At 46.2% G+C, this 13277-nt stretch overlaps 1 protein-coding gene across 2 annotated transcripts; it reads left to right on the top strand.

The window, feature by feature from the left end:
* Positions 1–3344: 3344 nt before the first annotated feature.
* Positions 3345–11771, top strand: slc25a24l (solute carrier family 25 member 24, like). Of its 2 annotated transcripts, none has more exons than XR_011926048.1 (10): positions 3345–3467; positions 3545–3671; positions 4913–5000; positions 5126–5237; positions 7793–7942; positions 9045–9182; positions 9276–9393; positions 10057–10224; positions 10310–10448; positions 11587–11767. XR_011926048.1 is itself a non-coding variant. In XM_072440663.1 (10 exons), the coding sequence occupies exons 1-10, from the start codon at positions 3345–3347 to the stop codon at positions 11769–11771; spliced, it is 1341 nt and encodes a 446-aa protein (XP_072296764.1). The 2 variants fall into 2 exon arrangements, 1 of the variants encoding a protein (XP_072296764.1); XM_072440663.1 differs by having other exon boundaries at positions 9276–9386; positions 11587–11771.
* Positions 11772–13277: the final 1506 nt, after the last annotated feature.

The raw sequence follows: 13277 nt of genomic DNA, 5'->3' as shown, positions 1-13277 counted from the left end.
GATATGTGTCCGGGATCGGATCGGCTCTTTAAATAGCCACTGCGTTCTCCCTCCTCTGCATCAGCCCCGCGCGCGCCAGGGACAAGTTGGCGTGCGGCACGGCGGCGCGCGGCTTCCGGAGAGCGCGCCGGGACCGCCAAAATAAAAGTCACCGTTTGAGTGCGCGACGTTTCATGGTGTGATAACGCGACTATAACAATGTTTAAGAGGTTGTTTGGTGATTTTAAGGTGACATATAAGTGTTTTTATAGAGCATCATTCATGCACAAAGTGATTCAAAGTGCTTTACAGACCGAGAACATATGCAGTCAAATCACAATACAAACAAATGAAAATGTAAATCATCATAATACATTTACTTTGAAGGAAAAGAATGCAAACAAAATATTTTCATGTCATGTGCACGGAACGGTTTTATGCTAGATATGAACACCTGGGCACCAGCAGGAGGCCGGTCCATGTTTAGTCCTGACTCTGGCACCAGCAGGAGGCCGGTCCATGTTTAGTGCTGACTCTGGCACCAGCAGGAGGCCGGTCCATGTTTAGTCCTGACTCTGGCACCAGCAGGAGGCCGGTCCATGTTTAGTCCTGACTCTGAGCACCAGCAGGAGGCCGGTCCATGTTTAGTCCTGACTCTGAGCACCAGCAGGAGGCCGGTCCATGTTTAGTCCTGACTCTGGCACCAGCAGGAGGCCGGTCCATGTTTAGTCCTGACTCTGGGCACCAGCAGGAGGCCGGTCCATGTTTAGTCCTGACTCTGGCACCAGCAGGAGGCCGGTCCATGTTTAGTCCTGACTCTGGCACCAGCAGGAGGCCGGTCCATGTTTAGTCCTGACTCTGGCACCAGCAGGAGGCCGGTCCATGTTTAGTCCTGACTCTGGCACCAGCAGGAGGCCGGTCCATGTTTAGTCCTGACTCTGGGCACCAGCAGGAGGCCGGTCCATGTTTAGTCCTGACTCTGGCACCAGCAGGAGGCCGGTCCATGTTTAGTCCTGACTCTGGGCACCAGCAGGAGGCCGGTCCATGTTTAGTCCTGACTCTGGCACCAGCAGGAGGCCGGTCCATGTTTAGTCCTGACTCTGGCACCAGCAGGAGGCCGGTCCATGTTTAGTCCTGACTCTGGGCACCAGCAGGAGGCCGGTCCATGTTTAGTCCTGACTCTGGCACCAGCAGGAGGCCGGTCCATGTTTAGTCCTGACTCTGGCACCAGCAGGAGGCCGGTCCATGTTTAGTCCTGACTCTGGCACCAGCAGGAGGCCGGTCCATGTTTAGTCCTGACTCTGGGCACCAGCAGGAGGCCGGTCCATGTTTAGTCCTGACTCTGGCACCAGCAGGAGGCCGGTCCATGTTTAGTCCTGACTCTGGCACCAGCAGGAGGCCAGAGTAGCCTATAGGACAATTCAATTGAAAAGGTAATCCAAGCTTGTGTTTTTGTCATGCTTTTGTTTTGAAGGAGGACTTCCTCTCTGGTTGACAGGTCCCTCGGGGCTTTGACAGACGCGCTTGACTCGTGGCTCTTTCTAGAAAGCAGATGCTGATGAGACAGGTCCGAGGTGAGACAGGTCCGAGGTGAGACAGGTCCGAGGTGAGACAGGTGCGAGCGCAGAAGGCACATGGCGTCAAAGAGGAGGGAAAAGAATGTAAAAAGTGAAGAGAGGTGAAAGTCTTAACACTTAACACCAGGTCAGATAACTTGACCTCTTCTTCGTCCCATAAATCACATTTTGCTCTCGGCGCCTCCAGTGTCACGTGACCAGCTGTAGAACTAAAACAGAGCCACTCACTCTGGTCACCACCTGTCTCTCTTTTGGTTGTCCTGCACAGACACTATTCTTAGCACAGCCCACTTTTGGTGCAACATGACTTTCATTTTTATTTTTGTTTATTTTGAGGTGAGATTTTACGGAGCCCCGCCGGTGACATTAGCTAAATATTATATTTTCCGTGAAAAATAATAAAGGTTGTAGTAGATAGATGTTGCCATTAATGATAAGTGCTGTGAATATGGCAAATTTACATCAAATATTAAAACGGTTAATACGTAGCAGTGTAATTCGCTGCGCCCAAAATACGCATCTGATTTAAAAAAACGAGGTTGTAGTCGCTTGGCAGTGTAAATATGAATATTTTGGCATGTGTTTGATCTGTAAAGACTTGTGCGTTTAGGAGCCATTGACCTCGGAAGTCAGAATATGTGAATATGACTAACAAAGTTAGCGTCCCCACCAGCTCTCAATCTTTTGATTTGCTGAGCTAGCTCCTGTGATGAAGCTCTGTGGACCAGCTCGCTCATCGTGTCCATTGCGCCTTAAATACAGTTGAATATCTCTGAATGCAACGTTCTCCCTTCCCATGTCTGTGCGGAACAGCCTGTCTCTGCCAAGTGGGCATGGCCTAATTACGTCACTCAAGATAATTATCACGTTCCCACGCGATATTAAAAAAAAGAAACAAAAAAAAGATTTTTATTTTTTTTATAATATATTTTTCTAATAATATTTTGCTAATGTCACCTGCGTAAGGGTTACGTAACGTGAGAATACATATATATGCAAAAGAGTGTGACTTTCAGTGTGTAAAGGCTGCTGTGACCATTATTATACGATTATATACGAACATCGCGACTTTTTTTCACGATTATTACTGAGACTTTTAAACCAAACAAAAGGGAAATATTTAATTTTCTTTTATTCTTTTCATGTGACTGTTCCTCAAGTTTATGACCGACTTTACAAAAATGTGTTAAAGTCAAATTTGACAAACACAGCCAGATAAAATAAAGGTCTTTAGCTTCACGTCTATTTTTCCGTGCTGTGTATTGAACAAAAAATGCTTAAGTTCACTTTTGATTATTATTTTCTGGTTCTCACGATTATATTGTGACCTGAATAACCACGATTGTCGATCAACCGAAACAACTTGACCCTACTTTCCCCCAGTACTTTTCAAACTCTTACTTGAATAATGCCCTGGTCGACTTTGTTGTACTTCCACTTGATGAATATTATTTCAAAGCAGAGTTACTGTTACTCCAGCACAACCTTTGCCAGTCAGTCACGGCAACAACACTGGAAAACAATGACTTTAACAACGCCTGATGACCTTAACGACCTGTTCATTTGACTGTTATCTGTCGTCTGCATGAGCAACAGCGCCACCCGCAGCCCTCTGCAGGACTTGCACTTGGTTTTGCTCTTCCTCCACTGCATTATTGAGCTGATCAGTCCCAGTGAGTCAGCAGCAGCAGCAGCAGCAGCAGCAGCAGCAGCTCTGCCCCAATCATGATCGACAGGACTTTAACTTTAACGGCTTTCGTAACGTAGACAATCCCATCCATTCCGACCATGGACCAGTTTCGTGGGCTGTTCGACAAACTGGACCGAAACAACGACGGCTTTATTTCCAAAGGGGAGCTGCACGATGAGATGAAAAAGCACGGGATTCTGTCAGCGGACGGAAAAGTGCAGGTGAGACAGCGGAATAATGAAAACTGCCTTTATAAGATGTCCATAGTAACGCTTTTGTCTGCTCATTTTCTCTGCAGAATATCATTGACTCCTATGACCAAAACCAAGATGGCCTATTGGATTACAAAGAGTTCCTCAGTTACATGATGGACAGAGAGAAGAAATGGAAGATCCACTTTCAGGATTTGGACAGGGACAAGCGCGGTGAGTCCCGACGACGTGATTATTGGCGTTTGTGCTGTTATTGCCAGGCGTGTTTTCAGGAGAACGGCGATCGTAAACCTGCGTCTCAAGGTCGTGTCTGTGCAGCCGGTTGTTTACAGTAATCAGTTACCTTTGGCCTCATCCAGCTGGGAACCATGTGATGTTCATGTGTGACCGAAGAAGAAGAGATCAATATCCAGTTCCTACAAGACGCTCAAGCACAAAATGTCAAAATCACGATCACGCTGAAACTAAAATCATGATGTGCAGATTAAGAGGTGATTGTAGGCTAGTCAAAGGGAAAGGAGACAACGAAAGAGCGGCTTGAGTGGTAATAACTGAACTCCAAACTCGAGAAGTTCCAATGCTTCAAGTCTTTATTCTTTATTGATGAGCCACACACGAGGACAGCAGCAACACCAGCAAGACGCAAGAGCCGCTGCTCCGATCGCTACACGCCATTATATCCCTCTTGGTTCATCAATATTGCGCCCGGTCACTCCCCTTTTGAGGTGACCTGTCCTATAGACTCCTTAGTTTAAGGGCACGCATAGCTCCTCCCCCCGAGTAGCTTCTTTGTTACTCTGGTTTTCTCCTTGTTAAGACCCTAAAACCCATAGGTCAATAGTTATAGTTCTCTTGACATTTTCTTCCTTCGATCCTTTCCCAGTTTTAGATTATGATGCTGCCGTTCATGTGACCAATTATAATGCAGCAAGTGTAGTGTTCTGGACCTACTGCCCTCGTTTATTACCTAGTTATGACTCTTGTTGGCACACTTGGCACACTTGGCACACTTGGCACACTTGGCACAGGCACTGTGACTGTCGACTGACCTCACCACCACAGCTGCAGCCCCAGATATGAACAATGCCCCCGTTTCTCTGCTACAGTTTGTATTGTGACCGTGAGTTCACCCCGCTGCCCCTGCCCTGCCCCTGCCCTGCCCCTGCCCCTGCCCTGCCCCTGCTCCTGTGTTCCCCCTGTGCTGCTCCTGCCTTGCCCTTGTGTTTCCCCCTGTTCTGCCCCTGCCCTACCCCTGTGCTGCACCTGCCCTGCCCCTGTGTTACCCCTGCCCTGCCCCTGCCCCTGTGCTGCCTCTGCCTTGCCCTGCCCTGCCCTGCCTTGCCCTGCCCTGCCCTGCCCCCCCCTGGTTTACATCTGTTAATTGCCACCTCCGCCTTTCTCGTTCCATTGCCGTTATAACGAATACTTTTTGACATTTGCTCTGGTGTCGTCAGGGGCGATCGACCAGGAGGACATCATCAGCCTGTTTAAGAAGTTGGGAGTCGTCATCACCAGGACAAACGCCAAGCAGATCATACAAATGTAAGGTCCGAAGGGCGTGTCCCGTGGGCTCGTTGTGAGTTCTTAATGAGGTGTATTTTGTTGGGAGACAAAGGCAGCGGGCGGCGACGGATCAGTCACTGCAGCTGTTGTTTGGTTCACGTCAGGATGGACAAGGACGACTCTCTGACGGTGGACTGGAGCGAGTTCTTACACCACGTGATCGTCAACCCCGTGGAGAACATCGGGGAGCTCGTGTCGTCGTGGAAACACAACGTGGTAGGACCGGGTTTATACTAGTGCAAAGCAGTTCATCACTGATTACATAATAACACGTGATAAAATATAACGATTAAGTCGAGACGCTGCAGGTGAATGTGATAAAAGCTCAAACTTGAAACTAATTCTGCTTAAATAAATGTAAGAACAATTGTTTTTTTAATCATGTTATGTTTAAGAATAAGGCATTTATGTGTAAATAAGAATCTGAAAATGTAAAAAAAAAGTTGGTATTTACACATTTAAACATTACATGATTTTAAAAAAATTAAAAAAATCTTACATTTATTCAAGCAGAATTAGTCACAGAAGCTGTCAAAGAACAAAGAAACAAATTAGGAACTTGCTCCTGTGATAATAACAGCAAATATATCGAATAAGGTATACAAATAAGGATTTTTTTTACATATTTTGGGCATATGAATTTGATAAATTGACATAGCCAGGTTTAAATTACGTGCTTGATTTTGTTGCCATTATAAATAAATAAAAAAATATAGTTTTTTTTCCTATTTCTTGCTGGAAAATTGTGTAAAAATGTATTTGTTTCGCCTAAATTTTTAGAGTTACAACTTTACTAAATCAAACTTAGAATTTAATATTAACAAATCCTTCTGTACGATCTGTCTCGTTCTTGTGAAGAATGTTTGGTGTAGTTGATACTTTAAGGATGGATCTTTATGTCTTTTTACAGAGAAAAGTGATTTTTTAGGGAAACTGCCTTCAAAGTTACAAATGTCCTGTATAAATCTGTAAATGAAGTGGATTCAATGGAATAATGAAAGGTTTTTAGGTGCAGATTGGACAATGCTACTGTTTCCCAGTGATGAGAGAGCAAAACGACTGACAAAAATGGGACAAAAGTGAGTTTTGCCTGTAGCGTCTCGCCTTAAACGATTAACTGCTGCATTAGTATCATTATCTATCTGTAGAAGTCATATATGAAGCTGCGTGCCGCCTACACGCCACACGTTACGCCTCTGTGCCGCCTGCACGCCACACGTTACATTACGCCTCTGTGCCGCCTACACGCCACACGTTACGCCTCTGTGCCGCCTACACGTTACTCCTCTGTGCCGCCTACACGTTACTCCTCTGTGCCGCCTACACGTTACTCCTCTGTGCTGCCTACACGCCACACGTTACGCCTCTGTGCCGCTTACATGCCACACGTTACGCCTCTGTGCTGTCTACACGCCACACGTTACGCCTCTGTGCCGCCTACACGCCGCACATTACATTACGCCTCTGTGCCGCCTACACGCCACACGTTATATTACGCCTCTGTGCCGCCTACACGCCACACGTTATATTACGCCTCTGTGCTGCCTACACGCCACACGTTACGCCTCTGTGCCGCCTACACGCCGCACATTACATTACGCCTCTGTGCCGCCTACACGCCACACGTTATATTACGCCTCTGTGCCGCCTACACGCCACACGTTATATTACGCCTCTGTGCTGCCTACACGCCACACGTTCACGCCTCTGTGCCGCCTACACGCCACACGTTACATTACGCCTCTGTGACGCCTACACGCCACATGTTACGCCTCTGTGCCGCCTACTCGCCGCACGTTACGCCTCTGTGCTGCCTACACGCCACATGTTATGCCTCTGTGCCGCCTACACGCCACACGTTTACGCCTCTGTGCCGCCTACACGCCACACGTTACATTACGCCTCTGTGACGCCTACACGCCACATGTTACTCCTCTGTGCTGCCTACTCGCCGCACGTTACGCCTCTGTGCTGCCTACACGCCACACGTTACGCCTCTGTGACGCCTACACGCCACACGTTACGCCTCTGTGCCGCCTACACGCCACACGTTACTCCTCTGTGCCGCCTACACGCCACACGTTATATTACGCCTCTGTGCTGCCTACACGCCACACGTTATATTACGCCTCTGTGCTGCCTACGCGCCACACGTTACGCCTCTGTGCCGCCTACACGCCACACATTACTCCTCTGTGCCGCCTACACGCCACACATTACATTACGCCTCTGTGACGCCTACACGCCACATGTTACTCCTCTGTGCCGCCTACACGCCACACATTACATTACGCCTCTGTGCCGCCTACACGCCACACGTTACATTACACCTCTGTGACGCCTACACGCCACACGTTACTCCTCTGTGCCGCCTACACGCGACACGTTACGCCTCTGTGCTGCCTACACACCACACGTTACTCCTCTGTGCCGCCTACACGCCACACGTTACTCCTCTGTGCTGCCTACACGCCACACGTTACATTACTCCTCTGTGCTGCCTACACGCCACACGTTACATTACTCCTCTGTGACGCCTACACGCCACACGTTACTCCTCTGTGCCGCCTACACGCCATACATTACATTACGCCTCTGTGCCGCCTACACGCCACACGTTACATTACACCTCTGTGCTGCCTACACGCCACACGTTACTCCTCTGTGCCGCCTACACGCCACACGTTACTCCTCTGTGCCGCCTACACGCCACACGTTACTCCTCTGTGCCGCCTACACGCCACACGTTTTATTACTCCTCTGTGCTGCAGGTGTTCGACGTGGGAGAGAGCCGAGCAATGTCCATAGAGTTCTCTGAGGAGCCCGGACTCTGGAGCAGGTTCGTTCTCTCGGCCGGTTTGTCGGACGCCGTGTCCAGGACCGTGACGGCGCCAATCGACCGTCTCAAGACTCAACTGCAGGTCAAATCCAGCCTCGCACTGGCCCAGTTCAAACCCCCTGACTTCATGTCCTCTTCCACTGCATCCACACATCTCAATCATCGCACGTGAAAATGTACTTGGTCAAGAGTTGGTTAGATTTGTTTATTTAACCAAGATTTATTCACTTACATCTGGACAAAACCATCAGACTTACCTTGTTTTAAGACATTTCTACTAAAGAAACTCAAAATAAGTAAGATTAATAAGCTTGAGTAAAATTCACTTCATCATTTCACTTATTTCAATGAAATCTTTGCCTAAAACAAGAGTGTTTTTCTAGTTTTAACCAGGAGTTATTTTGCAGTCACTATGACATTATTCCAGAAACAGTAACACTTATGAAAAGATGTAGGATGAAGTTCTATCTTATTAGCCCTGTACCTCGCCATCATAATACCAGTGTGAAAGTGTTTATAATAATTTGTAGAAAGCAAAAATAAACTGTTCTGTACTTGTTTCTTGAAGTATAAACATGAAAAAGAGAGTTGTTTATTGTGGTTTCAGAGGTTCACCCACGAATCATAAGGTTGTTTGTAATAAGATTCAAAACTGGAGCACTCATTTTTGCACTTGTGTCTTGTTTGTATAAAAAAGACTCATCTGGACTCTGTTTTTAGGAAAAATGAAACGTTTCGACTCTCAGATAGAGAGACATTCTCAATCTGTGAATCTGGAAGGTTGAAATAAAAAGAAAGGTGGTTTAAGATTCAACCTTTCGGTCGTTTATAATGACATTTTGAATCCCTGGAGAGGTAGACGTCCAGAGCATTCGGATGCTAATCAGTTACACAGGGAGGAGAGAGAGTGAGTCAGGTACAATAGGAGGCTGATAGCCCATTAAAGGACTGATAGTAAACAAAGAAGCTGCCCACTCAGGGCCCACTCAGAGTAGGATAAATATCTGAGTTCCCGGTCTTGATTCGCAGTTTGAGAATGAGAGTTGAAACGTTTCGTTTTTTTTCTAAAAACAGAGTCCAGATGATACAACTGAATCTTTTCCTACATTGGAACACTCCTGGACGAATGAGGGATTACACCAACATCTCTGTGTATTGTTTCTGCTTCTTCCTCCTGTTTAAAGGTCCATGGATCTAAGGCCTTCTCACAAGGCTTCCAGGAGCTCAGATCTGGAGGCGTGCGCTCGATGTGGCAGGGAAACGCCGTCAACGTTTTAAAAGGAACGCCTCAGTCGACTCTGCAGTGTCTGATCTACGCTCAGGTGAGACGCGAGACCACCTCCTCAATTAACATTCACGCTGACGGAAAAGCACGGCGTTATCCTTTGGTGGTTGTCTGTTGTTGTCGTGGTTAGATGAAGACGTGCGTGCAGGGTCAGTCCCGGGACAGTCTGACGGTGCAGCAGAGGTTTGCTTTGGGCTGTGTCTCCGGAGCTGGGGCTCACGCTGCCTTCTATCCTCTCGAGGTATCAGGTCGGCTACTCAAACAACTGCACTTCATTTACAAACAGGGGACGTTCCACGAAGAGAAAGTGCTTTGCAATACATGTTCTCCCTTTATATGATTGCATTTGTTAGAAACTCAGAGTCCGTTGCGTGTTTTCTTTTGAAGTCGATTCATTCTTTGCAAGTAGTACTAGACTTGAGTCAGACTTGTGTCACTATTTTGATGACTTGAGGCTTGACTTGATGAAATGGACTATGACTTGGGACAAAACTTGGACTTGGACCTGAGACGACCCGATGCTTCTCCAAAAAGAAAAAGAAAAAGTCTTCCACAGTTGAACGTTAGATGTCATTGCTTCTACAGAAACACTATTTACTGTATAATCAGGCCATTTTTTCAAGGAGCCTTCACACAAAATATAAATTGCAAGCTGTATTTGGTTTAATTTGGTGTGAGCACTTATAAGGCCTTGAAACTCGATGCGTACAAATCAGGATTTGACTTGGACTCGCGGGCAAAGACCAGCAAAACCAGGACTTGGTCGCACTTCGGTTCATTAATATCGGTACACATGGCAAACAAAAGCAAAGAAAAATGGGCCAAATGCACATCGATTAAATAAGCGGGGTACTTAGATAGAAGAACCATCCTTCTTAGCGCTCATTACAACACACTGCTGCGGTTCTCAGGTGCTGAAGGTGCGTCTGAACCTGCTCCAGGCCGGCACTTACCGAGGAGTCGTGGCCTGCGCTCGATCCATCTACACCAACGAATCTGTGTGGTCGTTTTACCGAGGATTCAAGCCCAGCCTCCTCTGTATGATCCCCTACGCCGGCGTGGAGTGCGCTGTGCACCAGGTCGGCGCAACGCAATCCGGCGCCGAGTTACCCGGCGCCCGTTTTACCTCACCGGAGACTTTTTTGACTTCCCTTGTGTTTGCAGTCGATCATGAACTGGGCCAAGAGCAAACCGGCCTACAACAGCGAGTCTGAGCTGTTTTTCTTCAGTTTCGTGGCGTTCGCTTCAGGACAAGTGACCAGTTACCCGTTAGCCGTGATACGGACGCTCCAGCAAGCCGAAGGTATGACAAGCCGGAGATTCATACGTGTGCTCCTGTCGTGCATGTTCTCACGTCCACACGCATAATACCGGTAAATCTCATAAAACAAGAAAATCTGGACTAAACCGGGACAAATCCAGAACCAAACAAGATCTAAAGCATGATATCGACCACTATAGACCCGTTAAAAGCTCTTTCTTGGCCCATTCAGCATCTAAACGTGTCATTACCGATTCATTCTGTTTGAACTCTGAAGAGAATTATCTGAATATTACCGTATTTTCCAGACTATAAGTCGCACCGGAGTCATCAGCGAAAAAATGCATGAAAGAGAATGAAAAAAATATATATAAGTTGCATTTTGGGGGGAATTTTGTTTGATAAAATCGAAAACCAAGAACAGACATTTCATCTTGAAATGCAGTTTAAAATAATAACAGATGAGAGAACATGGTGAATAGGTGTACGTATGCTAACGCTAACACCTTCAGCTACATGACGTATGCTAACGCTAACACCTTCAGCTACATGGCGTATGCTAACGCTAACACCTTCAGCTACATGACGTATGCTAACGCTAACAACTTCAGCTACATGACGTACGCTAACGCTAACACCTTCAGCTACATGACGTATGCTAACGCTAACACCTCCAGCTACATGACGTATGCTAACGCTAACACCTTCAGCTACATGACGTATGCTAACGCTAACACCTTCAGCTACATGACGTATGCTAACGCTAACACCTTCAGCTACATGAGGCACAGACAGAACTGTGGTAAGTGTCTGGTATGTTAACGTAACATATGAACAGTTATTCAGATAACTATAGCATAAAGAACATGCTAACAAGTTTAGCAAAGCATCAGTTTTACCCCAAATCACTAAATCCATTGAATTCTTCTTCCTCTGTGTCACTTCTAAACAACTCCACAAACTCCAGAGGAAGAGGAAGTGCAGATTCTTCTTCTGCGTTGCTTAGAGCCTAGAGCGCCCTCTTGTGGTTGTCAGTGTGAAAATAACGAATAATATCGCTAGAAGATGCTCTGGAGTATAAGTCGCACCCCGGCCAAAACGATGAAAAAGTGCGACTTATAGTCGTAATGCGCAATAGAAAATATGACATTAAATACACTTTCTTCTTCTTGTTTCGCAGCCTTTTGTCCAACATGGCGTCGGTCTCCTGGAGTACTAAACGGACTCGTGGGGATTTACGAGAGAAACGGACTTCGAGGTTTTTACAACGGAATGGGCGCCAGCTTTGTACGAGCTATACCCTGTGCTTCAATTAACTATTTATTAATTAGAAAATTTGAGACTATGTTTACCCCGGAATCATGAAATAATCATGAAATATTAAAAAAGAAGTATACTTTTTTACTATTTTGTTGAAAGAGTTGGATTAACAACAGACATATGCAAATGAATGTGTAAATGTTACATTTTCATTGTTAACACTTGGTGGTATGGATGATTAGACTGTGAAACCAGAAGGGCTTTATAATGCTGATTTTATTATTATGTAACAATAGGAACAAATCATTTCTCCATTTTAATTTTAATGTTTATTTTTTTATAATAACTCCACTTTTGAACAGTAAATACCTGATACACTGGGCACTAATACCTCTGTTTGTATTGATGACTGTACTTTTCTAACACTTATGACTGAAGTGGCTTTTAGGAGGAGGAACTTCTGAACCATCGACCAAAATGTCTTCCTTACATTAAAAAACAGCAACTTTTCACCCAAAAAAATGCATTATTGCGCTACAAAAAGTATAAAAACCTGTGGGTGGCACCTACTGCAGTTAGACTTTAGACTTTATTCTTTAGACTTTATTCTATAGAGTTCATTCTTCTGACTTCATTCTTCTTCTTCTTTGGTGTTTTATGGCGGCTGGTTTCCAAATGTTACATTACCGCCAGACTTTATTCTTTAGACTTCTTCTCGACGTTCCGGGGGTCAAAAATGCCAGACTCTTAAGAACAAAGTCTAAAGAATAAAGTCTGAAGAATAAAGTCTAAAGAATAAAGTTAAGAATAAAGTCTCGCCATAAAACTCCAAAGAAGAAGAAGAATCTAAGGTATGAAACGTATCTATCTCTATGGAGAATGTTCTGAAGTATGGTTCTAGGGTTCTGCAGGAAGGAGGATTGACTCAGGTGGATGATCTCAATAGTGCAATTGTCTCGCTCATCACGCAGTCAGCGGTAGGCACGATTCCTAAGAGTGGTGGTAGTGGACATAGGAAGCGGGTGCCGTGGTGGAATGAAGCATGTGGTCATGCTGTTAGGGCGAGAAATGCGGCGTTTCGCCGGCTAAGGGTTACCCACACTGAGGGTGCCCTCATTGACTACAAGAGGGCCCGCGCTGTTGTGCGGAAAACTGTAAGAACGGCCAAGAGTGCCTATTGGAGGCGGTATTGTTCCAAAATTGGGAGAGAAACGCGTCTCGGGGATGTTTGGGGGATGATTAAGCGGATGCATGGGGTTGAGCGCCGTCATGGGACCCCGGTCCTAATACTGAATGGTGTTGAAGCAGTCAGCGACGTTGACAAAGCTGAACTGTTGGCCAGCACCTTTGTGTCGGTGCACAGCTCTGACAATCTCTCACCTGCGGAAAGGCACTACAGGGAGAGTACTCTGGCCCAGAATTCTGAGCTGATTGGGCACCAGCCTTCGACTCAAGATGACCTTGACCTTCCGTTTAGTTTGTTTGAGCTAAGGAGAGCACTTTCTAAGGCGAAACAGACAGCCCCGGGTAAAGATGAGGTGTGCTATGACATGCTCTCTCATTTGACTGATGACACGCTTGGGCTAGTCCTGGGTCTTTTCAACCGTGTTT

The sequence above is a fragment of the Eucyclogobius newberryi genome, unplaced genomic scaffold, assembly GCF_026437365.1.
Source record: "Eucyclogobius newberryi isolate DKJ021-1_F unplaced genomic scaffold, fEucNew1.0.hap1 SCAF_12, whole genome shotgun sequence".
Taxonomy (NCBI): domain Eukaryota; kingdom Metazoa; phylum Chordata; class Actinopteri; order Gobiiformes; family Gobiidae; genus Eucyclogobius; species Eucyclogobius newberryi.
Note: the sequence above shows the minus strand (reverse complement) of the source record. Positions and strands in the feature narration are given on the sequence as shown.

Excerpts from the sequence above, each read along its gene's own strand:
- slc25a24l (XM_072440663.1), top strand. The coding sequence starts at position 3,345 with ATGGACCAGTTTCGTGGGCTGTTCGACAAACTGGACCGAAACAACGAC. Across the intron at positions 5,001-5,125 it reads GCCAAGCAGATCATACAAAT|GATGGACAAGGACGACTCTC; the intron begins GTAAGGTCCGAA and ends GGTTCACGTCAG. Across the intron at positions 7,943-9,044 it reads GTCTCAAGACTCAACTGCAG|GTCCATGGATCTAAGGCCTT; the intron begins GTCAAATCCAGC and ends TCCTGTTTAAAG.